We start from the raw sequence: 24,929 nt of genomic DNA, 5'->3' as shown, positions 1-24,929 counted from the left end.
GTATTTCAATAATCAATTAATCGTTTCAGCTCTACCTTGACCTGTTTGTGGTTAAATATTGCGTCTGTACAGCAAATGTTAAGGCCTTGCAACACAAGCTGCTGTGCTGCTAGAAGCTTAAAAGGATAACAACAATTTTTCCTCCTGAAATTCATGTTTACCTCAAAGTGAGTTTCAGTTCATCAACTTTCAAAATCCGCTCTTCAGCACCTCTCTTGGCGTCTTTACCGACTCGTTTGACGGCCGTGTTTCTTATCAGCGGACCCCTGCAGTGGATTTTCACCCTGCAAGATGTGTTGAAGAATACCAGGTTGATGGTCTGCAAACAAACCGAAGCCTGAAATAGAAAAGAAGTATCATAAATGCCTGGGATGAAGCAGACTTCCTGGCCTGTCATGACCAAGGCTCCCCCGGTCCCTCAGGAGAGGATGCTTACATTGTTGCATTCATGTGCAAAATCTCTTCGCATTGAACATTTGGCCTCAGTTTCTTTTTGCTCTTAGCAAATTCAGATGAAGTTCAAGCTGCTAGTAAAAACACATGGGCATGAATTCACTAAGATGAGCCAACAGCTATTTCCTCCCCATTGTTTTCTGCACTCTGTACTCACACAGCAAATAGCACCAAATATCTGCTGGTGGGAAAAACCTCATGAAGTCCTGCAGATGTGAGCATTTCCTCTTCAATGAAGCAAAATCATCTCTGTTTTCCCATCTGAGAATGACAGAAACGTCCATCCTCTGATCATGTTGAAAGCCTTCCTAATAACTAGGGGTTGCACCAATTAGTTGACTAGTCGATTCTTTTCTCTGCAATGACTTTTTCCTGGGCCAGTCGACAAGTCGCAATCACGTGACAAAACAGATTTTTCCAAGGAAATGAAAAAGGGAACTAGATGAGTTTGTCAGACAGCTCAAATTGTATAAAAATGTAAATAATTTACCAAAGAGAAACTGAAAATATTTGAATATAGCTGATGAGCCTCCAAGTAGTTGTGAAGCGTTTTGCGCTTACGTCACTATAGCGTCACCGCGACTAGTCAACGTCGAGAAGAAATAAAAATGCCATTATGAAAGCTGTACACCAAGCTGTGAGGCAATGAAACCACCTGCAAATTACCGGACATTCTCCTTCCTCAAAAATGCAACTTTTGCTAATGTTGCAACAATGAAATGAAATGTCACCAAGTGGTAAACGGGTATTTTACTTTGCAACGTTTCATTCAACGGGACCTGAGGTGTAGTTCCTTTAAAGAGAACCTGTTATACAAAAATTACATTCCAAAAGTTTTTATACTTCAATTTGGGTTAGAAAAACAGACCATGTGCTTAAAAACACACCTGACCGTTTTTTTGGGCAATAAATGAACGTTTTTGGAAAACGAGCCTCTTCAAAAACCTCCCAGTTGTTAAGTCACTATCCACTGTTACCTAGCAACCCCAACAGAGTTCCAGCATGTTCGGTCGACTGGTTTTACTGCTGTACAATGGCCACTAGAAAAGAGAAGTGTTTTGTTGTTGACATACCGACCAGAAACAACTTGCTACATTCTTGTTGGTTGTGCAGCAGGCTCCACTTCTGCTTTTCAAAGACGAACCATCTCGTTCTGTTCTCCCACAGTTTGGAGGGAACAGAGGAGAAGTTCAGGAACAGAGAGAGTCGACCTGAAGACCTGCAGGTCATCGCCGAGCTGAAGGAGATGGTCGCCGAGAGAGAATCTCTCGTCAAGAAGCTGGTGGTAAGAAACCAAGAAAATTAAAAATGTTTGACTTTTATCTTTGCAAAAGGAAAATGTAGCTGTATCTCACCCAAATATTTCATATTCATGCGTATTACTTTATGTGAATGAGGCGACTGGCTTCGGATTGAGACACTGTTTGGTTTTAGCGCTTCCTTTGTGAGATATTTATAGATAACTGAGACTTCTTACTGGTTTGTACAAATTTTCATGAGGCAAAATCCTTAGAGAGCATGTGTGTGCGTGTTGGCGTGTGTGTGTGTATTTTCCTGCAGCAGCTGCGGAAAAAACTGTTTCAGCAGTTTAGAAACGGCAAACGGAATTTAGTCCAGTAATAAATAAAAAAATCTGAAAGTGAAACGCAAGAGGAATAAATATTTTAAGTTTGCTACTAACCAGATTCTTTGAAAGGTGAAAAGTTTAAACTGAAAGTGCCGGTTTGAAAAGTCAGCAGCTGTTTCTGCAGATTTTATGAATGCAGGAAAAACTGCAGAGCCAACTCTGCGTCTTAGTTGGAAAACTCTGCATGCACAACTTATTAAATGAAATGAAATGTTCTCTCCCCCGTCAGTCCTCTGCTGCTCCACTGCCTGTCGGCTAACAGTAATTTCTCCTCCAGGACGATAAGAAGTTTTACCAGCTGGAACTTGTCAACAGGGAGACCAACTTCAACAAAGTATTCAACGCCAGTCCAAACGTAGGAGTCATCAACCCTCTCATTAAGGTAGGTCCTGCAACGCTGTGATGCTAAACCACAAGCATTTTACCTGCAGATCAGGCAGACAGGACGTTCATCGCTGAGGTTTTTATACTCGGATTCAAACATTTTCCACATCATGACCACAAATTTTGAAGCATTTTATTTTTAAAACCTAAAAAATGTGGCAAGCATTTGTATTCGGAAGAATTGCAGGAAGAAAGCCATAAATCACATTTAAAGTTTGCAACAATCCATGTTGGAGACCCTGAAAACCAAACGTTACACATTCCCATCAGAGTCAGGACTGATGTCACCTGGATGGAGGTTAAATCGAGTTTGAGACCAAAGCTGAGATTCAACTTCCAGCAGAACCAAAAGATAAAAATAGGAGCTACCATGGAGTAGCTGAGGCTAGCCGACTGCGACCCAAATCCCATTTTATTTTGTGCAACTTTTACACAGCAGTCAATTTCGATCTTTTCACCCCCTAAAATTTTATTTGAGCCACTTATATAAATGTTATTAATTCAGACACATAACCGATTGTTTTCAAAGAGTAATGTTTCGTTTTATCCGACTTTTACGTTATTGATGTGAGACATCCGTCATAATTCTGCACCAGAAGAAGCCAGACGCTGTAAATCAGACGTAAACAACGGCTGAAAGTTATACTTATGAAATGAGTCTCTGAATTACATCTCAGTCTCACCACTAGTTCTGGCTACGCATCCAAACTGATGTCGTTACACACGTTTCAGTCGCTGCTCTGTAAAAAGCCGCTGCAATTCGCTGTACTTTTTTTATTAGCTTCCTTCATCTTGTTAGACTTTAAAATCGATCCTCAGACGACGGCGGCCATGATTAATTCTGTAAACAGAACGCTGATGTGTGACGTCAGCGTTCTTCTTCTGCGCATTCAAGTCACTTTGGGGTCATAAAAAATCTGATTGTTGTCTCATTTAGTTAGTAATATGAACAACCTCGTAAAAAAATGTTTGAGCAAAGAATCAGAACGGAGAATCAAGACCTGGTATGTGAACGTAGCATTAGTTTAAAACACTAAATACAGGTATCTTTTCATTTATTGTGATAAATTTTGATTTGTCATTGTCACAATAAATTTCAATGAATGATTTTTGAAACCTTCCAAAACTGTCCTTATTGTCAGGACTGGTAGTTTTCTCCACTGTTCAAAATAAATTGAAAATCCAGTTTAGTGACACAAATGATGCTTCTCTATCTGACCTGAAATAGTGCATTAGAAATGGGAATGTTTTTCAGCAGCAGTGTTTGTGGGGCTGTAATTGCTGTGACACACAGTCATACACTAACCTAATAGAATGTAATAAATAGTTCATACTGTTATCATAATAGTACCTCAAAAAAACTTTAAGTCCATATTGTCCAGCTCTACTGGAAAGTGTTGACTCTGAATACAAAAGCATGTTACAAATTTTAGATTTTTATTCAGAAATAAATTAGATTTAAAATGTTTTCTTGATTCAAAACTGTTACAAGTTTAGTTTTTTTTAACTTGAAGATGTACAGTTTAGTTAATTTAGACGTCGTCATTTCACCTGCAGGTATATTTCATAAAACATCAGAAAAAGATCAAACGTTGCCACCTTTCAGTTTAAAATCTCCTGGACTTTTGGGTTTTAATGTCAACAGCAGCGCAAGTTTTATAACTTCCAGTGTTTGTTTTTTTGTCGTTGCGTGTATTTTTTCTACATACCGCTGTACGTTTTCTGTCCCTCCTTTTGTTCGTTTCTTTGTGTGCGACTCTTCGATCGCCCCTCCTAACCGCTTTTTGATTCCAGCTTTCCTTTGCTTTCCAAGCCATTTGCTGGAGCGAGATGTTTCCTGCTTTGACTCATCTCTTCATTCCGCTCAGAGCGACTGCTGCTTCCTAAGACCTCCAGACTGATCCATTCTGTCTGCTTCAATCACTATTTATTAGGATCAAGTTAGCCGCTGCTCTTTCCTGTCACTCATCGGCTGGATTTCTGCTGGGTTTCTGCTCCTTCCAGAGCGGGGATGTCCAAAAAGACTTTAAGTGGAGAAATCTGCTGCTTGGGCCAATTTTTTTTCCATTTAAGTGATTAATCATCAGAAAAATCGATTAACCGATAACTGAAATAATGGTTAGTTGCATCCAGTGTATCGCTAATTAAGGCTAGGCTCCTGACTACGGCCAAATATGGTAATAGGCAGTCAGAAAGGAGCCTGTGTGTGTGAATAAAACACCAACAGACAGGTAGTAAGTTCAAGTTTTTGTATTCAAACTTATATTTTTGCATATATTAGGGAGGTATTCAATAATAATAATAGTATTAATATTTTCCTATAAGTATACCCTCCAAAATAAAATACAGGTTGATTAATTTGTGCAGGTTACACCAGCAACTTTTAGTAAAAGTTGTACAATATACCCATTTATGAAACTGGACTAAATAAGAATGTTTTAACTAGAAAAAGAGACTCGTATCGTCGTCTCTTAGACTAGAAAACATCTACAATGATCTGCAAATTATTTCTGCTGGTACGTTTTATTAAAATATTGTATATTTAGTTTTTTATAATTGAATATTTTTGCTTTTTTTAAAACCCAAAAAGTATACTCAGAAGTAGCACTACTTCAACAAGTAAAAGTAAAAAGTATTTAATAAGAAGTACATTCAACAACTGAGTAACTGATCAAACGATCATTTAAAAATTACATAATCATATGACCGAAAATATTAAGTAGAAATTTTTGTATTTTAAAGACAAAAATGACAATAATTCATAAAAGTAACAAAAAATAACAAAATCAGGCAAAAGAAAATGTTTCCAAATCAGTTTTTCATTATAAAACTTATGAAACTTTAACAAAAGCTGCAGGTTTGTGTCTGTGGTGAATTTTTGGTTAAAACATGTTTGTTTTTCATTCAGTGGGTAGAAAATCTAGAAATTTAACCAAGAAAAAGTAAAAAGTACAGCATAGTAAAAATACTCCTACTGAAGTAAATGTAACTGAGTAAATGTAACTTGTTACTACCCAACCCTGTTCATAACAAAATGGCTGCTTGTAACGTCGCAGTTTATCCCTGAATGTAAGAAGTTTGGACAGCCCTGCTCTGGACCTCCCTGTGCTCCGTTTGGTTTCCCCCCCTCCCTCATTTTGATATTTTCCTTTAACGTTCCCGTTTTGACCCCGGTGCCCCTCCTGTTCTCTGTTTCTGTGTAGCAAAAGAAAAAGAATGAGAAAGCAGCAGCCAGCAGATTGAGCAGCTCTCCTAATCTCAGGGCTCTGGAGGCGGCAGGTATGGGTTTGGGTGTGGTAGGCACGGGGACCGGGCAGACCCCGCTGACCTCGCCCCTTCCCCCGCCCAGCCGCCTAGAGCCCATCCCCAACTCCCCCCTCCACCACCTGGAGCTCAACTCCAACAAACCTCTTGCCCCGCCGACCCCTCCCACCGAACCCAAGAAGTTCATGAGGTGAGACTTTTCCCGCCGACGGTCAGCGGCTCGGCAAACGCTTACCGTCCGACAGAAACTTTCTGAGCCGAAGCTCGCCTTTAATGTAAAAAAAAAATCTAGATTCTGATTCTACAATAAAGTATTTTAAGTATTTTTACACTTCTGTGCAGTCATACTGAGATCTCTTTTCAAAAGTTAGCATAACTAAGAGCCTAAATGTTGCTGACCTCCATGTTTGGAGCAGAAAGTTTGTTTAGTTTATTTGCCAGGTAAAAATAAATAAATAAAATGGCTTTTGCAGTTATAATTAGACAGAAAAACAAAAAAACTTCAGAATATTTTCATTTTGACATTTTTGGCCTCCGTGCCAATAAATATGGATTCCACTGAAGTGGGTTGGTGTTTTATTACGTTGATTTTTGATCCACTTTTTTACTTTGTATAAATACAATTAGTTCAAATTTACTAAATAGAAATTTAATTATTTAAATCAGTAAGGTCAACAACATTTAATAATCAACTATTGTTTTTTAAAAACAGCTGTAAACTGACCTGAAAAGCGAGTAACTTTGGCTACTGTTCTTAGCTTAGCATGCTAATACTAATATGCTAATGAATGTTTTCTGGCATTACGTTGTTTTTAGAAGTAAAGTGGACAAAAACAACAAATCACATTTTTAAAAATGTTATTTAATATACGTGTACTGCCAGTATAATGTACACACATTAAAGCATCATCAGAAATATACATTTTATTACTATTTTACTGAAAACAGCCTCAACTTTTAGTTTTTAGACAGATGTATCATGTTAACGCATTTTCAATTCTAACACTAAACACAATTGTTTTATTTTGATTTGATTTGTTGAAGATTATCTGCGCTACTGTTGTGCTATCATGCTAACACTTTCGATGCTAGCATATTAAATCATCTTTGCTAAAGTTTTTAGCATTAAAGTGAGAAAAAACAACAAAATATCTGTCATATTATATATCAAACCCTTTCCAAAGTTTAGCTAGCTGATGCATTTGTTTATATTTAATAAGCTAACTGAATGATTCTTGTTTAGCATGGCTAATGTTAGCATTAGCTATTTCAGATGCATTAACCTCCATATTTCACAATATGTCAGAACTTCATAACTAGAATTACTTTAAAAATCACATAAAAGTTGCTTATTGCAAAAAGACAAAAATATTTAACTATTTTAAAACTTACAGTTTAGTATTTTGGTATTTTAGTAATTTCTTGTTTTCTATAATAAAATTAGTTTTTGCCTTTTTGGTTAAAACAAATTCAAAAAACATAATGCAACTTAATATTTGTACATTTTAAATGTAAATGAGGCTTCCAGGGCAGTAGCAGTGGATAAACTGTTCCTTATATTTACATAAAGTTATTTTATAGTTTCTTTTGATCACGTAAGTTCTGTGTTTTACTCAGTTTTCCTCTTCAACAAGGAGGTTCAGCAAACATACAGGAGATACTTTCTGCCTCCTAACCAGGCCTGAAATTCACTGTTGACTGCTTCTGCTGCAGCACAGCTCCTTAAATAAACTACTAATATTTAAGGGGCAAAAATACCAGCTGGACACAAACACAAGAGTCCCACACGCGACTGAAGCTTCAAAGAATGGCGTTGGAATGCAAAAGGGGCATGATGTTTTTCCCTTTAAGTTTTCTTTCCTCAGTCGTGTGCGTCAGTGTGTAAATGTTGTCCGCATGCCTGCAGGTTTGTCTTTTGTTTCAGGAAGTTATAACACTTGTCAGAAATCTTTGTGGTTCCTTTATGTTGTTGCATTTTGTCATTTTGTGATTTTTTTTCATCCTCATCCAAAGTTCAGCATGATGCTCTTTCCTTCCCGGCTCCGAAACATGATGATTGTTGTCATAAAAAGTTCTGAACTGTTGTTTCTGTGACCTCTGACCTACAAACAGCTCTACTCTGCGGTCCAACAAGCGACTCTCTTTGTTTTGTGGCATCCAGGTGATAAATTACGTGACACATGAACACATACGGTGGATCTTTTTGCATGGCAGCTGGTGTTTTCTGATGGGAGTGTTTAGGTGTGTAGCATGTGTGCTGCATGCTTTCCTGCAGTTCGTTTCAGGAACGAAACAAGATGGCTGCTTTGCAAAAGCTTGGGACAAACATTTTCTCTACACAAACATTCACGCACACCGAAATGATTTTAACTATAAAAAAACAAATTAAATATACTGTCCCAGCACTACAGCAACACATTAACCCACTACAACCTTACAGTCTGAGGTCCGATAACGTAGATTTTAGTTCATGTTTACATTTCTGTCAGTTTATGTCAGTTTGAAAACTGGCACCAAAGAAGCTTTTACACAGTTGAAAGGCCTGTTTTTCACATTTTGGTCAAATTATAATGAATTCAGCATAAATGGCCACGTTTTAGTTAATGACCTTTAACTTTTAAATGGCCATTGTACTAAAACCAAATAACAGTATGCTAATTCCCATTACTATGTCTAATCTGTAATTATATTACATGAATATATTTTTTATTTAAGGAAGCTGTGTTTTTAAGGAAACCAGGTGAAGGCAATAAAAAGAAATCCATACTTTCACTAAAAATTCACATTTTGCATGTTTTTATTCAGCCCAGGCGCTAAAAAGTGGATTGTTTATTGGTGTCTGGAAAACGAGTTTCAAAAACCTGCTGATTGTTATGTCGCATTCCAAAGGCACTTCACCGTTACTTAGCAACCCCAGCCAAGCCCAGCCCGTTACCTAGCAACCCAAACAGAGTTCCAGCGTGTTTGCTCAGCTGGTTTTCCTGCTGTAAGTGTTTTGTTGTTGACTTACCATCCTGAAACCGCTTGCTGCATTCTTGTTGGTTGTGCAGGAGGCTCCATTTCTGCTTTTCAAATATGTACGGTTGTATAGTAGTGAATCTGTTTGCAACATTGAGTTGGGAGGAGTGGCCAGCAGCAACTTATTTGGATTTAAAGTGACAGGTTGCCCTAAAACAGCTCATTCTGAAAGAAACTCAAAGCTAAAATCTCATTATCTAAGAAGGATTTTGTGCAAAAAAACCATAAACTTATTCAAACATGTTCAAGGAAGCACAATAAGTCACCTTTAAGTCTTAGTTATCTGTTTAAAATCGATGTAAACCCTCCAATCAAAAGTTGCTTCAGGTTTACAGCATCAGTCGATGTGATTGGCTGTAAAATTGCAGAGAAGTGACTCCAAATCCTCATTCAGCCCCATCTTACCTGCATTAGTTTCTGTTCTCAGGTGGGACGAAGCTTATTTCAGGGATTAATCGCATCAGCTATTTTCACGTTGTTTTAATTTCCAAAGAGAATGAAAGAGCTGAAGTTGTTAATTTAAAATCTTAGCCCAGGTAATTTGAATTTCTGCAGGATTTCTGGAAATCTTCCATCCTCTCGGCCATTAATGCAAAGAAAAATCACTTAATCATCTTTTATCATCCTTCCTCTTCTTTTCTAGCTTCCTGCGATGTTCATTTATCATCCTCTAATTTCTTTTTCACGCCTTTTCCACGTTACTCCCTCCCTTTTTCTGCCTCTCTCCTTACATTTCCTCTCTTTTCCTCTTTTTCTGCACAACTTGTTGTCTAAACTTCATTGTCTTGTGAAAAGAAATCTGCTAAACTAATTTAATATATTTATTATCTGGTGGTTTAAACGACGCTCTAGAGCTTCGAATTTGATTCATTATGCTGAAGTCAGCAGGGAAGGGATTTGCTTCCTTGAACATGAAAAATAGCAAAAAACTTTTATGTCACTGAGGGATTCTGCGACTGTTTGTTTTCGAAGTAGCCAATTAAGGAAGCAGGAACGCCTAAAGTAGGTGTTTGTTTTTAGCACTTAACCTAATTAGATGAAACTTTGGGGAACATGTTTTCACCCCAGAGACGCGTGGAACATTAAAACCGCAGCTTCTTGTCGTCACATGGATAAAAATACCGTAAGGCCTCAACATTTGTCTCAAAGTAAAACAGGAAGAAAGAAAATTCACATATTTCTACTGAATCAGTTACAGATTTCTTCTTTTATCACTTTTTGTCATATTTAAATGATTAAAATTTTGATTTCAAAGCTAAAATTATTTGAAGAGTTCATGCCTGACTCGTCATTTTGAAACCAGCGAAGCATTTCAGAAAAAAGAGCATTTTTAATGCAGTCAAACACGGTGGTGGCAGAGTGATGGTCTGGGTCTCAGCCTTGAAGAGGCTGAATTAAAACAGTTCTGTAAAAAAGAGGGACAACATTTCTCAACACTCAAGTTGTCAAACACTTGATGGTGGCACAGTTATTAAATTTAGCAGCTTTTATTGTTTCGCAGCTCTTTGGTTTGACTAGCTTACTTTTTCCTTATTAATTAATTAAATTATCATAAAAAACATTGTTTTGTGTTTACTCAGCCTCTGACATCTGGTGCCATTTGCAGCCCATGTATCATATAACTGGGTTATGCTGCCCTCTGGTGGGCTCAGCTGTGCATTGCATGCTCACCCTCTTCAGGGCTGAAACGATTAATCATAATTAATCGATTATTGAAGTAATCGTCAACTAATTTTGTTATCAATCATTAACTGGAGTATAAAGACTCTAGAAAAAGATGAAGACTCTAGAAAAATAACATTTCAGGAATGTTATTTCCTGAAATAACATTCAGAGCAGAAATTAATTCAAAACTTTACAGAACAATAAATACATTTTGCATTTAAGATAAAAAAAAAACATTGTCTATAAATATGTTCTACCCAACTTCACCTGGTTGAAACTTTCTAAAAATAAAAAAAATATTCAAAATAATCAATAGATCAGCCCTACAAATTTTCACATTTTGATGTTAGAAGTATTATTAGCAGTTAATTCATTATTTGCTACAAATAATTAATAGTTTCTAAATCCACACTTTGTTGTTGTATTTTAGGCAACAAAATTGTTTTTTTATTTAAAAAAATTAATTTGTTTATTTGCATTTTCTTGTGTATATCTAATTTTGTAGAAATTGTCTAATGTAAAATCAGCAGAAAGCATCAATTAATCGTCAGAATAATCGATTAACAAAATAATCGTGAGCTGATTAATGTGTTGCTGTTTGGTGCTGAAAAACGTCAGTTTAGAAATCCTAAATCTAACAGCTTCAGTCAGGAAACACAGATTATTAAATCCAAAGTTTTATTCAGATCCAATTAGACACAAAAAGCGTTTTTACTGAAAAATGTGAAAGCAGTTGTTCTCCTAAGCAGCCAGACTTTCTGAAGTTTGTTTTTTTTTTATTTGAGACTAATTAAACTCTGGACCGCTCCGTTACGCTCCGCCCCGGTTTGTGATTTAACTCTGACTTCCTGTCTGACTTTGTGTGCGACTCCTGAAGCCCTCCTGAGACGAAGGACTCGCCCATCGACCCGGCCGACGCCCAGCGCCAGGAGTGGTTCGCCCAGTACTTTTCCTTTTGACTGACCAGAACTTCTAAAAGGATTCAGCATGTCAACCAAACTTAAAGAGATTTTAAAAAAAAACAAAGAAGCATTAGAGAAAAAAAAGAGAAAAAATGTTGAAACTATTTGTTATTTATTGTCATCTTGGGGCTTTGGGGGTCAGTTCACCTCAGATTCAGTCGGCTGCAGTTGGAGAATCGGTGAAACGCACAGAACTTGATGTCATTAATTCCCACTTTTGGCAGAGCCGATGGAACGAGCGTGAACTGAGCCCGGCCCGATCATCACTCCGACCTGATTTGATTGGCTCACTGTGGACGAGTTTCTCTCTTAGTACAGTGACTATAATCATCCGTACGTTCGATGTTTATTTGGTTCCGTTACTTTCTGATTTCTGTTGCGGTTTCTTTGAGCTAGGAAACACCGAGTGGTGCGTTATCATGCTGCTAAATGCCATAGTTGGATTAAAGTGAGAATAAATATATATAAAGAAATAAATGGTAGGTTATTGTGCTCTCTCTCGCTCTCTCTGTCTGTATGTGGTTCTACTGCACACAGCATCTTAGACTAGGAGGGCTGATCCAGGACCAGTTCCCCTCCTCATTTCTGGTGACATTCACCTGATCCTAGATCAGTTACCATGACAACAGGCTCGGACTTTAGGACGGTTTGTTACAGCTGCGTAGACGTTTCAGCAGATTTTGGTAGAATATTAAAACCTGTTTGTATGGTTGTCTGTCTCAACACAGATATAATGATGTCTCACCGATTTTAAAAACAAAAATAGCATTTTATATTTATAATATAATGTGTATGCTTATTAAAGACTTATTGTGACATTTAGCTGTGCTTGTCTGTCATTTATCTGTGAATTTTTGAATGAACGTGCAGTTGTTGTTTTTAAGGAGCTCCAGTAGCAGTCAGTCTTGCAACAGATCTGAAGATGCCTCTGATGGAAGACTGTTGCTGAAGAAATTTTTCCAGCTGCACAGTGTCTGAAACCGTCCAAACATTCAACGATTCAACCAGTAAATTATGAATAAAAGTCGACAAAACAGAACATAAGATTCATAATAAGAACATAACATGAGCAGCGCAGCTCTAGAATTTTATTTTATAATTAAGCAATTAATTATAACTTGTTGTTTTTTAGCATTTAGGCTACAGCAAATAATTATTGCAGTGCTCCACACTCCTCAATATAACAAGAAAGTTTTTCATTAGTGATTAATATCGTTATCATTCTAGTGATTCATTTTTTAGCTCGAAGAGATGAAAGGTGATTTTTTAAAATCAGATTTGATAATATTCAATAAAGTACTGTAATAATCAATAATAATCAGTTATGTTATTGAATATAACTGGATACAATTTTTTTATATTGGATTCTGAATTATCTAATAACTCATGTGAAAAAGTATTTGTGTTACTAGAGAAAAACTAATTAAATATTAAAATTAGTAGTACAAGTAGTAGCAATAATATAGAAATTTATTTAAAATTCATAGTTCAAATAGTTATTTGTTGTTCACTAGTTACTATTATTTTAGGATATAGTCAGTAATTATTTAGCAAGAACAGAACATTTGATTTTTTTCGCTCAATTGTTATAATTTAATATTTGCATAATTACTGGAAGTGGTAGTATATTTACCATATATATTAGTAGGAGAACTGAGTAATAAGAGCAATGTTCTATTTAAAATGTAATGTTCAATTTTTATTTTATTTTTTGGTATTGACAGTTTTATTTAGGCCACAGTTTACCTGAAGAGTAAATCAAAAATGTTTGCAATACAAAACTCTTCATTAAATATTACTATTTTCAATTCTTTGACATAAAGGCAGTAAAAAATACAATTACTTTTTATTTATGATTATTGGACATTTTTATATGTATCTTTTCAAGCATAAATTTATCTAGTTATTATTAAAGTAGTGGTATAAAAACAAACCGCTAGGGGGCGGTGTTAAAGTTCGTAGTGGTGACGTCACTCAAACCCGGAACATAAACAAACCAGCTTCCGGTCACAGCTTGAAGATGGCCGCCCCCGGTGCCGGCGCTCCCAGCCGGCTGGTCCAGTATGTGGTGGTCCGCTCGGATCTGGTCCACCAGCTGTCATGGCCGCTGGGGGCCGTCATCACCCAGGCCTGCCACGCCGCTACCGCCGCCATCCACCTGCACTACGGAGACCCGGACACCCGGCGGTACCTGGAGCAGCTGGACGCCATGCACAAGGTGGTGCTGGGGGTGAGCGGCGCCGCGAGCAGCGTTTAGTCCTCCTTTAATCCTCGGAGATGGAAACGGATCCAGATGTGAGTAAAAACCGGGTTGTTTTTGCTCCGCAGGCCCCGGATGAAGCCGCGCTCTCCGGACTGTCGGACTCCCTGACTCAGGCCGGAATCTCCCACAAACTCTGGATCGAGCAGCCGGAAAACATCCCCACCTGCTTGGCCCTGAAGCCGTACCCGAAAGAGACGGTGCAGCCGCTGATGAAGAAGTTCAAACTGTTTAAATAATGGAAAACGACTTAAAGTGAAAGAAATCTATGTGTCCACTGGGTGGCGCCAAAATGAAGCTACACAATGATTCCATGTTTACATGAATAAATCCTTGTTGAATGCAGTTTGTCTCAAGAGACATTTGTCTTTTAAAAAAACCCTGTTACTTTAACTGCGGAAAATCAACAGAAACGACCAACTCTATGCAGTATTTTCGGTTTAGTTGAATTGTAAAGTGACATAACCTTTTTTTATTATTTGAAAAGGTAAAACAATTAAGATTTTTATTAAAAAATGGAGAACATTTCTGGAGAAAAAACCCTCAAATTTTCTAGAAAAAAACAAGGAAATTTCTGAGTTTGAAAAGTCAAAAATATGCTAGAAAATTTTAGATTAGTTTAAAAAAAATTCTAAAAATCTGACATTTCTTTGTATCGCTGGCTCGATGCTTTGGTGGCAATGTCCTGCTGGAAGGTTTTCTTCTTTTGTTTTTAGAATTGAAAATAAAGGAAATCTTTGCACTTTTACATAATATTAATTTAATTTATTTTCTTCAATTTTTAATCAGAAAATCCCAATAAAATATGTTAAAGTTGGTGGTTGTAACATGAAAGAATTTAAAAAATCAGGTTAACGACTAAACCTAAATTGTTTGGAGAAATGTTATTTTGAATAAGTGAAGCGTTTTCGTTTTTTAAAGTTAAAGGAATGTTTATTTTATATTATTTTTCATCACAAGAGGGCGCTAAAAAATAGCAATAATTCCTGAAAAGGGGTTTGTTCTGGATTTTTAACTTTTTATCGCTGCGCCGCTGATAATCAATTTCTTGCAATTCCAGTATCAACCGATCAGAAAGAATAATGTGAGTTTTTCTATAAACAACATTTTATAAAAATGTATTTAAAGATACAAGCAGCCGCTTTTTCTCAAAGGTTTAACAATCGCTAAGAGGAAACATATTTTATGGCTGACCTTGTTTTGTCGCCTGCAGATTTTTATCCCTTGTTGTGGAAATGTACATTTTTAAACAATATTCTTCAACTTTGTGAAGTTTCCGTAGAGGCGTAACCCTGAAATGAACATATGCTCCTGCTCCGTTTTTACAGCATAATTAATCACATTAGAATAAAATACTTTTCAAAAGGCACAGTAAGACTAAAAGGTTCGGAAGAGACTTCAATCTCAAAATTATAACTTTTGATCTAAAAAGATTTTTTTTAAAGTCTAAATTTTGTACAATGTTGTAACTGTCTTCAGTAATAAAAGGAGACAAAGTTATAATTAACTTATGACGGCGTGTTGCAGCGACTATAGAAAACAAGAGTAAATGTTTATATTTAGATTAATCTCAGATATATTGTAGGAAACAAACAAGAAAAATTCAGAGGGCTTCAGAGAAAAGTGGAAAATTTGGTAAATCAATCTCAGAAAATTTCTAGAAAAAATTTGGAATTTTGAAAACTCAGAAAATGTGAGAACTTTTAGGCTGATCTTCGAAGTTTTCTGGGAAAACGTGGACATTTCTGAGCTTCAAAAGTAAAAAATAAATTGCTTTTGGAAATTTCTGGGTTTCAAAAGTCGAAAATGTTTTACTTTGACATCATATACAAATCTAAACAAGGCGTGGCGAATGAAATGGATTTGTTCCTGTTTAATAAGATACTTTTTACTCAATAACAATAAAAATATATATTTTTTAGAGCAGCCTTAAATAGAGCAAATGGTTAATTTGAGTTTTCAGAGCAGAATGGCGATGCTTTGCTTTGTCAGGACTAAACTCGCCTGAAATGATCTGTTACTGAAATAGTTTCAGTCTGACTCATTTTCTAACTGGGAATCGTTTGAGCTGCACAGGAGCAACCAGTTGAACACGTCCGCAGGCTGCAGACGTGTTTACCTGAGGGACAGCAGGAAAACGGACAGGATGCGGAGAAAATGTCTGTTTTTCATCACGTATCAGACAAACTGAGAGCGATGAAGACAAAACCAGCAGAACTGATCAGATCAAATTTACTCCTGCAGACCGGAAATACGAGCAATTTGCTTTTGAAAATCCAATCATCCATTAATTCCCTGTAAAACCTGTTGAAATATTGAAGCTATTTGTTTAATTTTGAGAATATAGTCATATTCATATAAGGGTGCAATTTTACCAGAAGAAAAAAAGCTTAGTTATAAGTATTTGGCTGAAAAATGTAAGCATTTCGTTTTAAATATCTGAAATATGCCAACCTAGAGACGTGACCTTTCCTGTTATATCCCTAGTTTTCGTCCCACACCGTTGTTTTTTATTTTTCCCTTGATTTTTAAGCAGTTCCGGAGCTGCTGCGCCAATTACTCAATAGGCTGTTGCTAGGTAACCAAAGAATGAGTGGGTTGCTAGGTAACCAAAGAATGAGTGGGTTGCTAGGTAACCAAAGAGAAAGCGTGTTAGTTCAAGTCACTAACCTAGCTTAGCTAGCCGTGACCAGCTAGCCTTTCCTCTGCCTACATCCCCCAGAATGCTGTGCGGTTCCGTGAATATTCTATTTATTGAATATTGAAAATCAAATGTATTTACTATTGATATTGATCACCTGCCTGTCATAATATATATTGTTATTGTCTCAGGTTTTTTTTTTCTTTTATGCACAATTGTTTCAAAAATACTTTTAACATTTTTATTAGAAACTTACACCAAATACAACTTCTGAAAGATTCTCAACATTTCCTCATTTTTTGTGATTTTTTATGTTTGAGTTTTCATAACATTATTGTGTTATTCTCCTAATATTATGACTTTATTCTCATAATTAAAATAATATTCCATCATGGCATTGATCTGAATTCAAAGTAAAAATAAGTAGAAGCTTTGTAATACGCTTCTCAAACAAAATGGCCGCCCTGGGAGCGCTGACATCACTCTGAACTATAATCGTTTACAGGGCATTTTGTGAAGCATGTTGTATTTGGAACATTTTGGCAGGAAATTAACTCCATAAAGAAATAATGAGTATTATTTTATAACAACTTTCAGAAAAGGGTCTGTGGCCTTGAACTGATTCTTTTTGGACCCCCCTTTTCCATTAAAGAATTATACAAATTTGTTTGTTAAACTTTATATTTTTAATTGACGTAAAATTACTATTGACATGATTTCCTTGCAAAAGTTCGTTTAGTCTTTCCAAACTTACAGAAAGCTGTCCTTCTCAGTTTTTTTTAAATGTATTAAATTTGGTTAAATATTACTAAAACTTAGAATAAATTTGTTAAACCAAGTTTTAAAGAAATTTGAAACCTAGATGCCCTTTTTAATACACCAAATGTGCCAATCCTTTTTAAATGTTTTAATTTGCTTGATTTTTTGAAATTGTTTTGGACTGTGAGTACTTTAGACTCGACCTTGTTGTTTCACCTAAATATCTGTCTCTGCCCGACGGTTTGATCGCAGGCCGTTAAATGTAGATGTTGCCTCTGTGACTTGGTGTTCCTGTGTTTTATCAGCAAAACAAGATGAAGGTGAACAACATTTTAAAAATGCCAGAAGTGTGTAAAGCGCCTGTCTGGGTAAAAGCAGGCATAAAGCCCTCACTTGCCTTGACCCACCAGATAATTGTGCCCTCATCCAGTTTAATAAATATAGCTGTGTACAGTTTTTCTCCCTGATGTGTTCCTGGAAATACTCCTCTGGTTGTGTTTCATCTATCTGCCATAATTCCTCTGTAAAAGGCTGGATATATAAGATATAAATACAGATATATGAGTTAGCTTCACTAAATGTAAAGTGATTATTTTGAAATAATTGTTTACATCCTGAATCCACCTAAAACCAAAAGATAATTGGCTTAAAGTATAATATAAACAAAAACAACAAACCTTTCTTTGTCTGGCAGCCATTTTGCCCTCAGCCCAGCTAAAGAAAACTTGTTTAGGATATCTAGAAAAAAACACTGCTTATAATATTTGCTAAATATTTACTATGAAAAAATTTGTTCTTGTAATTAAATAACAATGGCTTAAAAACAAAAAAAGATATTAAGTTTTTTCAATAAAATAGGTGGGTATATTGCAAAAACAAAATCTTCTCAAGTATTTTTGCTCTAATTTCTGGTATAAATATTATAGTATACTAGAAATAAAACAATCTTAACTTACAAGTGATTTTTCAGCAAAACATTACAGCGTAAGTAAATAATCCCTTAAGATTAATTTTAAAATTCTCTAGTTCCACTGGCAGTTTTTTTTTTTTACTTATTACATGGAAAAATGTCTTGTTCATCACAATAAATCCGATTAATCATTTCAACCCTACTTGATAGCACTTGCTCCAACCAGTTATTAGGTTTGGGAAGAAACTACTCTTGTTTGTGTAGCTTTTCCCCTTTATTAGATCATATCAACTTTTTACAAAATAGATTATTTAAAATTATGTTATCTTCATCTGATATTAAAATTTGTTTATTTGAAAGATTTAAGTGTGACCCAAAAAAAGCTCTTCTTAAATTTATTGTTATGTTTGGGGACATGCTAGGCTAACTGTATGTACCCAGTTAGCATAGACATAACTAGTCTTCATGTCTATGGCCGGTTAGCATTAGCATAGCAACACAGCTCCTGTTTGATTTGGAAAATAGTACACTGTGTAAACATCGACGTGTACAAAGAAAATGATAGCATGGGAAATTGGATCTTTCCCAAGGTAACAACTGCTAACTTAAAGCACAGCCGAGTCGCTAGCTTTTAGCTAGCAGTTGGTTTGAAACGTCCATGAGTTGCGGACGGTTGAAATGGCGGCACGACAAATATTTATGAAAATTCGCCCCCTTGTGGTCGGATGGTAGTCATGCAACCTGAAACATTTTGCAACAAGGGCAAAAATCAAGTTGACAGCAACAGAGGGCCTTTTTTATTTAAAAATGTACAAATTAATTTATTGTGCCTTTTCCAATTGTATCTGCACAATTATAAATTAAAGATGGAAGATTTAATTCAAATTAGTCAAATAGATCTTTTTTTAGGTTAAAACATATCTTAATGCGAACCAACCAACAAACATAATTTTTAACTATTAATATAATTATATTCCTCTACAAAAGGTGACCTGTCAGTATAGTATAGAAATTTATTTGAGTTGCTTTCCTTTGTTGGGCTTGAAGAATTTTTAAAATTTAATCAGCAATAATATTTGAGTCACTATTTCTTTAGTGTTTGCTATATTAATGGAAGCTTTTGAGTAAAAGTAGCTGGATGTTTGCTGTTCTTTTTACTACAATATTAAGATATTTTAAAAATTTTGATGTCGTTCCTTAACATTTTTAATTTAAAAAGTATTTTATCTGTAAAAATGTCAACCTCATTGATAAAAATATGTCTATCTGGGTTTTCTTACATGTGCTTGCATTCTTCTGTTCTAACGAATATTTTAAAATGTTCTCTATTAATAAAATATTTAAAATCACTGATGCAGCATCACAATTGTCTGCACACACACACACACACACACACAGGCAAAAAATCAAATTTAAACAACAATATATGCACAGAGTTTGTTTCTGTAAGAGCAAGTTACTCCAAACAACAGCAAAAATGCAAAAATGTAAAAATGTAAGCCATGCAATGAGAAAGCAAAAGCTTTGCATACTGTATGACAATAAATATGTTTCCTTTTGGCTTTAAGGATTTAGCTAATAGAGCATCAAAAACTCATCTGTTCTTTGCTCAAATTTCTTCTGTTCATGTAGATTTTGGGATAATAATCTGTTTGCACTGGTTTTGCACAGTTACTTTATTTATGCAGCACCTTACAACAAGCAAGTTGCACCAAACAAATTGCAGTTCTAGTGCTAAAAATATCTACAATAACAACTTGAAAAGTTGAAGATTTCTTGCAAACCACATTAAAATGCAACATGGCTGCCTCGTGTAGAAAAGTGAGCCTTTGTGATTCTGTAGATATATGTCTCATAGAGTCAGACTTTGATTTTCACCTTGTTCTTTCAACTAAAACGAGAAAAGAAAAGTGTTGACAAAGGATGTCCACATACAGGAGTCGTCACATATGCAAAAAATGTTAAGACCTGGACAAGCAAGTAATTTAACAGAACAGTTAAAGTGTACTTTCATGGGAGAAGTTGAGCAGAACAAGCCCTGCAGCAAAGATTAGCTGAAAATATGTCTCAAAGAATGGCACCAAATGTCCGAAAGATTGAGCAACAGTTCAGTTCTGACAACACGTTCAGATATGGGATCATTTCTGCATCGAGCTTATAGTGTGGCATTATCTTGAATTGTGCTTTAAAACAAGAAGCACACAAATGTAAAAATGATTAATTGATTTTTTATAGATTAATCGGATTACCAAATTGATATGTTCTGCAGAATTGTTTTTTACTAAAGCCTCTTTCATACAATATTAGAAATTGTTTCAAATGCAGTTAAACAAATAATTCAATTCTTATTTTAAATAATAAAATAAACATTTTATTATCTAAATAACATAGTAATAACATAGCATTCCTTTAGGGAATTTGTAGCTAAAAAATACCTTTAACATGTGAAAAGCTCAGCTCTTTCTGTTAACATTAATACAGTATAGAGCTGATCTGTTGATTAATTTTTAATTATTGATTTAAAAATAATTATTGATTATTTTTTTAATTTTTTAATATAGCATAAAAGGTAAAAAAAAAAAAAAGTTTGTTAATTAATTGCCAACTTCAGTTAGCTATTAATTGATTCCTAAATTAATTAATTAATTTTGAATTAATAACTATTAATCAGATTTATTGTTCAACAGTATTTTCTTTATTAAATCAATCTTTTTACTTTTACTTTAATGCAAAGATGTGAAAACATCAAATCTTCTCAAAAGCAGACTTTGGTTTATCCAGTTATAGGAGCCATTTTCAATTAAAATCGATACATTTTCTGTTTTTGTAGCAAAACCTCAGGTGTCAAACTCCAGTCCACAAGGGCCACAGGTACAAAATGCTGGAATGAAATGGCTTAATTGCCTCCTGGTGTAGATCAGTTCTCCAGAGCCTTAATGACCTAATTATTATTTTCAGGTGGTGCAGCAGAGGCACTTCTAAAAGTTGCAGGACTGCGGCTCTTGAGGACTGATCCGATTAATCGAGTCAGCCCTAAAAGTAAAAACGACTCCTAAAAGTAATTTTTTCTAAAGTTACTCAAGTAAATATAAGTAGTTGCTATCCTTCTCTCGACATATGTAGTAAAACATAAATAATTAGAATTAAATTGACAACTTCACTGATTGTTGTGGTCATACATCAAAGGCTGGGACTTTAGTCCGGTCGCCTCGTGAACGCGCGTCCCCCGTGCACGAGCAGCCCTGTTTGTTTGTGTTGAGAGATTGGAAATGGCGGAGAGCAGAGAGGAGAGCGATAACTTGGTTTAGCAAACGCAACTGCACCGCCACCGACACGCACAAACCCGCGAGCGTGATCCACTGAGTCCCCCGCCATTCGCTGCTGCCGACCGGACTCGCGTGGCCCCCACGGACGGCGTGAAAAACGGATATTTGGAGCGAGATTTAGCAAAAAGCTTGGCTAGCTGGCTGAGCTAACCGAGCTAGCAGCCTGGCTAACTTCACGTCGTGTGTGATTTCGACCACGCAGGCTTGTTTGTCAACAAAAGCTGACGTTAAATTGACAGCGAGCCAGCTTACATACAACTTCTGGAAAGTTTCCAGATTAACCCACGCGTGTTTTTAACATGGTCGCGACGCTTGACCGCAGTATTATCAACCTAAAGTAGGAGAGGATAAAAAAAAAAGTGAGACAGCTGAGTGAGTATCCTCGCTGCGACCAAGCAGTAGGTTAAGCTGGTTAGCCAAGTTAGCCGACTGGCATTGGTTGAAGCTAGGAAGTAATCAACGGAACCGGACGGATCTGCGGAACCAAGCCGAAGCGGAGCCCGAACAGGTAGGGGAGGCTCCATGTGAGAGATAGATGCCTGGGCGCCTCATGTGTGCTGCAAGGCCTCGGCTCATTGTTGAGTTTTTCTTTCCTCTCTACGTTTTTCTCCCACTCCTGCTGAAAGTGTAACCGTGCGTCGCTCCGGAGGGGCGTTTTGCTCCAGAGCAGGCGGCTGTTATGTAACGTGGAGCTGGGGGAGACGGCCTGAAGGTGTCGCAGCTCTTTTGGGGGGTTTCTGTAACCTGAACGCGAAAACTGAAAGAACACCTTGACCTCCTGACACATGGCATCTGAGGCTTTTTTAAAATAAGCCACACAAGTAACTCATGTTCACTGGAAAAACACTTAAAAACATGCGAGGACGGCTTTAACTGCGGATATCTGGTTTAATTATCATTAATTAATGAAAGTTGTGTTGGTTTCTTCAGATATTTTATATAAAAAATACATGTATAAATGAAAATAGGTTAGCATGTAAGAAAATTTGAGTTTAAAGTCTAAATATTTTTTTTATCTGAAAGCACTTTAGGAAGTCAGGATGCACCGACTTTGAAAATGTGGGCCGACATTAATGACAGTAATTAAGGCTGGAGGATATGGCTGTAAAATGTAAGAGTTTCACATCAGTATATCTATAATTATTGATTAGTTTTTTGTTATTGTAAATATCTGAAATACTGACAAACTTGTGGCGTGACCTTTCCTGTTTTATTCAGTTTTCACTCTACAATGTAGATTTTTTAATTGTATTTTATTTTTAAGATGTTATGAGGCAAAGTGGGAAAACCTTAATCTGCTACTGTTACACAACAGGTTGTTGCTAGGCAGCCTAGGAATGAGTGAGTTGCTAGGTAACCAAAGAGGGAGTGAGTTAGTTGTTTCCACCAACCTAGCTTAGCTTGCTACGAGAGGTTGAACGACTGAAGCCTACACCTCCCACAATGCTGTGCAGTTCTGGATTTTAATTCATTTAAAGGGTTGAATATTCTATCAGATCTATTATTTATTCATATTGATCACATGTATGAAAGATGTATATTGTTATAGATTTATTGTTCAGCCCTAATGATGATATATTAACATGATAAATGAGCTCAATAATTTCCAGAGACTTCTTAATCCATTTTATTTATGTTTTTGGTTATGTGTGGGTTTTATTTCCATTTTATTTTTTGGTTGTTTTGTTTTGGATATTTAAAATATCTACTGTACCTGTTCTAGTACAGTAACAAAATTAATGTTTATTGGATTATTTAACTATCGCTGTAATTCAATATATTTTAAGGAGCTCTAACTAAAACGTGTGAAATGTTGACGCAAAATCCAAAAAATGGTTTGTTTAATTTCAAGCCTTGAAATGTTGAACAATTACCTTTTTAGTGCTCAGAATAACTCTGTTAACTTACTTTTATTCACCCAAAAGATCAAAATTAAAACTGTTGTATGTGATATTTTTATAATTAAAAGGACCAACAGAGGATAAAAAAAATTAAGTAAGGAAAAAATAAATCAATTGAACTGACATTATTTTTCAAACTAAATAGTTAAATCCTGAAACTTCTTCCACTTAATACAATCTAGATGGTCTGCAGGCTATTTCTTTTTTTATATTTTGATAATATTTAGCATTCAATAAATCAAATATGAATAAAAATCTGATTTATTTCACAAACTCCATTCACATTATATAGATTAATTCCACCCAGGCTGATGTTTTCAAGCCTTTATTACTGTTAATTATTATTCTTGCTTGCAGCTAATAAAAACAACAAAAATTACATTGGACCAATAACAAGAAAAAAACATTAATTGCAGAAATGTCAGCTTGATAAAATGTATGTAAAGTACCTGCTTGAAGGTTTTAAGCTGATGATTATTACTCATAAAAACATTCTACTTTATTAAAAATGACTGTATTTGGTTGATTTGTACAAAAAAATCAAAATGTCTTGCAGGGATTCATGAATAAATACAGCTTGGTATGAAAAGCAATGAGAGAAATGGATAAATACTTGTTTTAATTCTCAAAACTGCAACTTGAAATAATTAATAACAGCTGTTGATAGAATCTAGTTTGAGTCTAAATTAGTGGAAACTCAACATTCAATTAACTGCTTTGATTGCTGCATTAAAACTCAACTCTCCCACTTTTTCTTTGGTCTGTGAATGCATCAGTAAATGAACAGCCCTTTCTAGAATCCCCTGTTTTGACCTTATTGTGTGCTGATGCTTTGCAGCCATTTTGGAAGTGTTTGATCCAGGACCTTTAGATTAAACTGTGGTTTTGAGTGGTGGTCAATATCTTTTATCAACTGAATGTTTTTCTGTTTGTAAATGAGGCAAACGAATCAATCCCAACTTTCACTTCAGACTCTGCCTCTTGGCTGTTCAGGTGTCTGAAAGTGGTGATAATTAACTTCACTCTAAACGCTTTCATGCCTAAACAATCAATTCAACATCTTTATCTTCAGATATTTGAGCTAACACTAAAGCTTAATGTACTGAATCGTCTGTATTATTTATTATTAAACATATTTTCTAAACGTTGCACTCAAAAAAAGTCATTGTATTGTAAATATAAATGCAGTATCACTGTAAATACTGGGTACATTTTAGCCAATTATTTAATTTCTGTGCATGTTTTTGCAGCAGAAAAGTATGTTTTAGATGGTAACTTTATCAAACTACTTCACTGGCGTTGTTTTAATACTAAAACTAGGGATGCACGACATATCTGTATGGGCCGATGTTGGTCATTTAAAGTATCGGTATCGGTCCGATAAGTAAAACTGAGCCAATAGCAACGTTTAACGTTTAATTATTGGGATTGAAAAGGTTGGAAAATATCAGTCAAAACAGCAATATTAATATCGGGTATTATCAGCCCAGATTTTCATATCAGTACAAACTTAGCACTAAAAACTAAAAACAACTCTTTTTTGTTGTTATTTTATAAAACTTGGTGTGATTGGAATAAGATGTATCAGAATCAACATCGGTATCGGTCCGATAAGTAAAACCTTTCTGATGTGGTCTATTAAGAATGTATTGACTAAATATATATTTAAAACAATTAATTGTACTATTTCCCATAGTTTAATATTTGTATGTTTAAAATTCTTATTTTCTTTCTGTTACTACTTTTTATTGTTTTAATA

The 24,929-nt window shown here is 35.6% G+C and overlaps 3 protein-coding genes across 8 annotated transcripts in view; all 3 read left to right on the top strand.

Moving 5' to 3' along the window:
- fam184a (family with sequence similarity 184 member A) overlaps positions 1-12,191 on the top strand; it is a 129,090-nt gene extending 116,899 nt beyond the window's left edge. Inside the window, exons 19-22 of one of the 2 annotated variants that reach the window (XM_014473626.2) lie at positions 1,621-1,738; positions 2,358-2,462; positions 5,668-5,918; positions 11,289-12,191. In XM_014473626.2, coding sequence (XP_014329112.1) covers positions 1,621-1,738; positions 2,358-2,462; positions 5,668-5,918; positions 11,289-11,370 — 556 coding nt within the window. In that variant the 3' untranslated portion in view covers positions 11,371-12,191. The remainder of the gene's footprint in view (positions 1-1,620; positions 1,739-2,357; positions 2,463-5,667; positions 5,919-11,288) is intronic. The other variant, XM_005811844.3, reaches the window with a different exon arrangement.
- A 1,177-nt stretch (positions 12,192-13,368) lies between these two features.
- On the top strand, positions 13,369-13,978 carry ptrhd1 (peptidyl-tRNA hydrolase domain containing 1). Of its 2 annotated transcripts, none has more exons than XM_023348070.1 (2): positions 13,369-13,591; positions 13,702-13,978. In XM_023348070.1, exons 1-2 carry the CDS (start codon positions 13,394-13,396, stop codon positions 13,870-13,872), a joined length of 369 nt encoding a protein of 122 aa, XP_023203838.1. In that variant the 5' UTR covers positions 13,369-13,393; the 3' UTR covers positions 13,873-13,978. The 2 variants fall into 2 exon arrangements, with proteins under 2 accessions (XP_023203838.1, XP_005811900.1); XM_005811843.2 differs by having other exon boundaries at positions 13,369-13,603.
- Positions 13,979-21,128: 7,150 nt separating this feature from the next.
- ncoa1 (nuclear receptor coactivator 1) overlaps positions 21,129-24,929 on the top strand; it is a 41,055-nt gene continuing 37,254 nt past the window's right edge. For 2 of the 4 annotated variants that reach the window (XM_023347298.1, XM_023347297.1), the window contains exon 1: positions 21,129-21,777. The gene's annotated coding sequence lies outside the window, so the exon portion shown is untranslated. The remainder of the gene's footprint in view (positions 21,778-24,929) is intronic. The other 2 variants (XM_005811846.2, XM_023347295.1) reach the window with 1 other exon arrangement.

This window comes from Xiphophorus maculatus, chromosome 15, assembly GCF_002775205.1.
Source record: "Xiphophorus maculatus strain JP 163 A chromosome 15, X_maculatus-5.0-male, whole genome shotgun sequence".
NCBI lineage: Eukaryota > Metazoa > Chordata > Actinopteri > Cyprinodontiformes > Poeciliidae > Xiphophorus > Xiphophorus maculatus.
The sequence above is the reverse complement of the archived record's forward strand: the minus strand, read 5'-3'. Positions and strand labels throughout refer to the sequence as shown.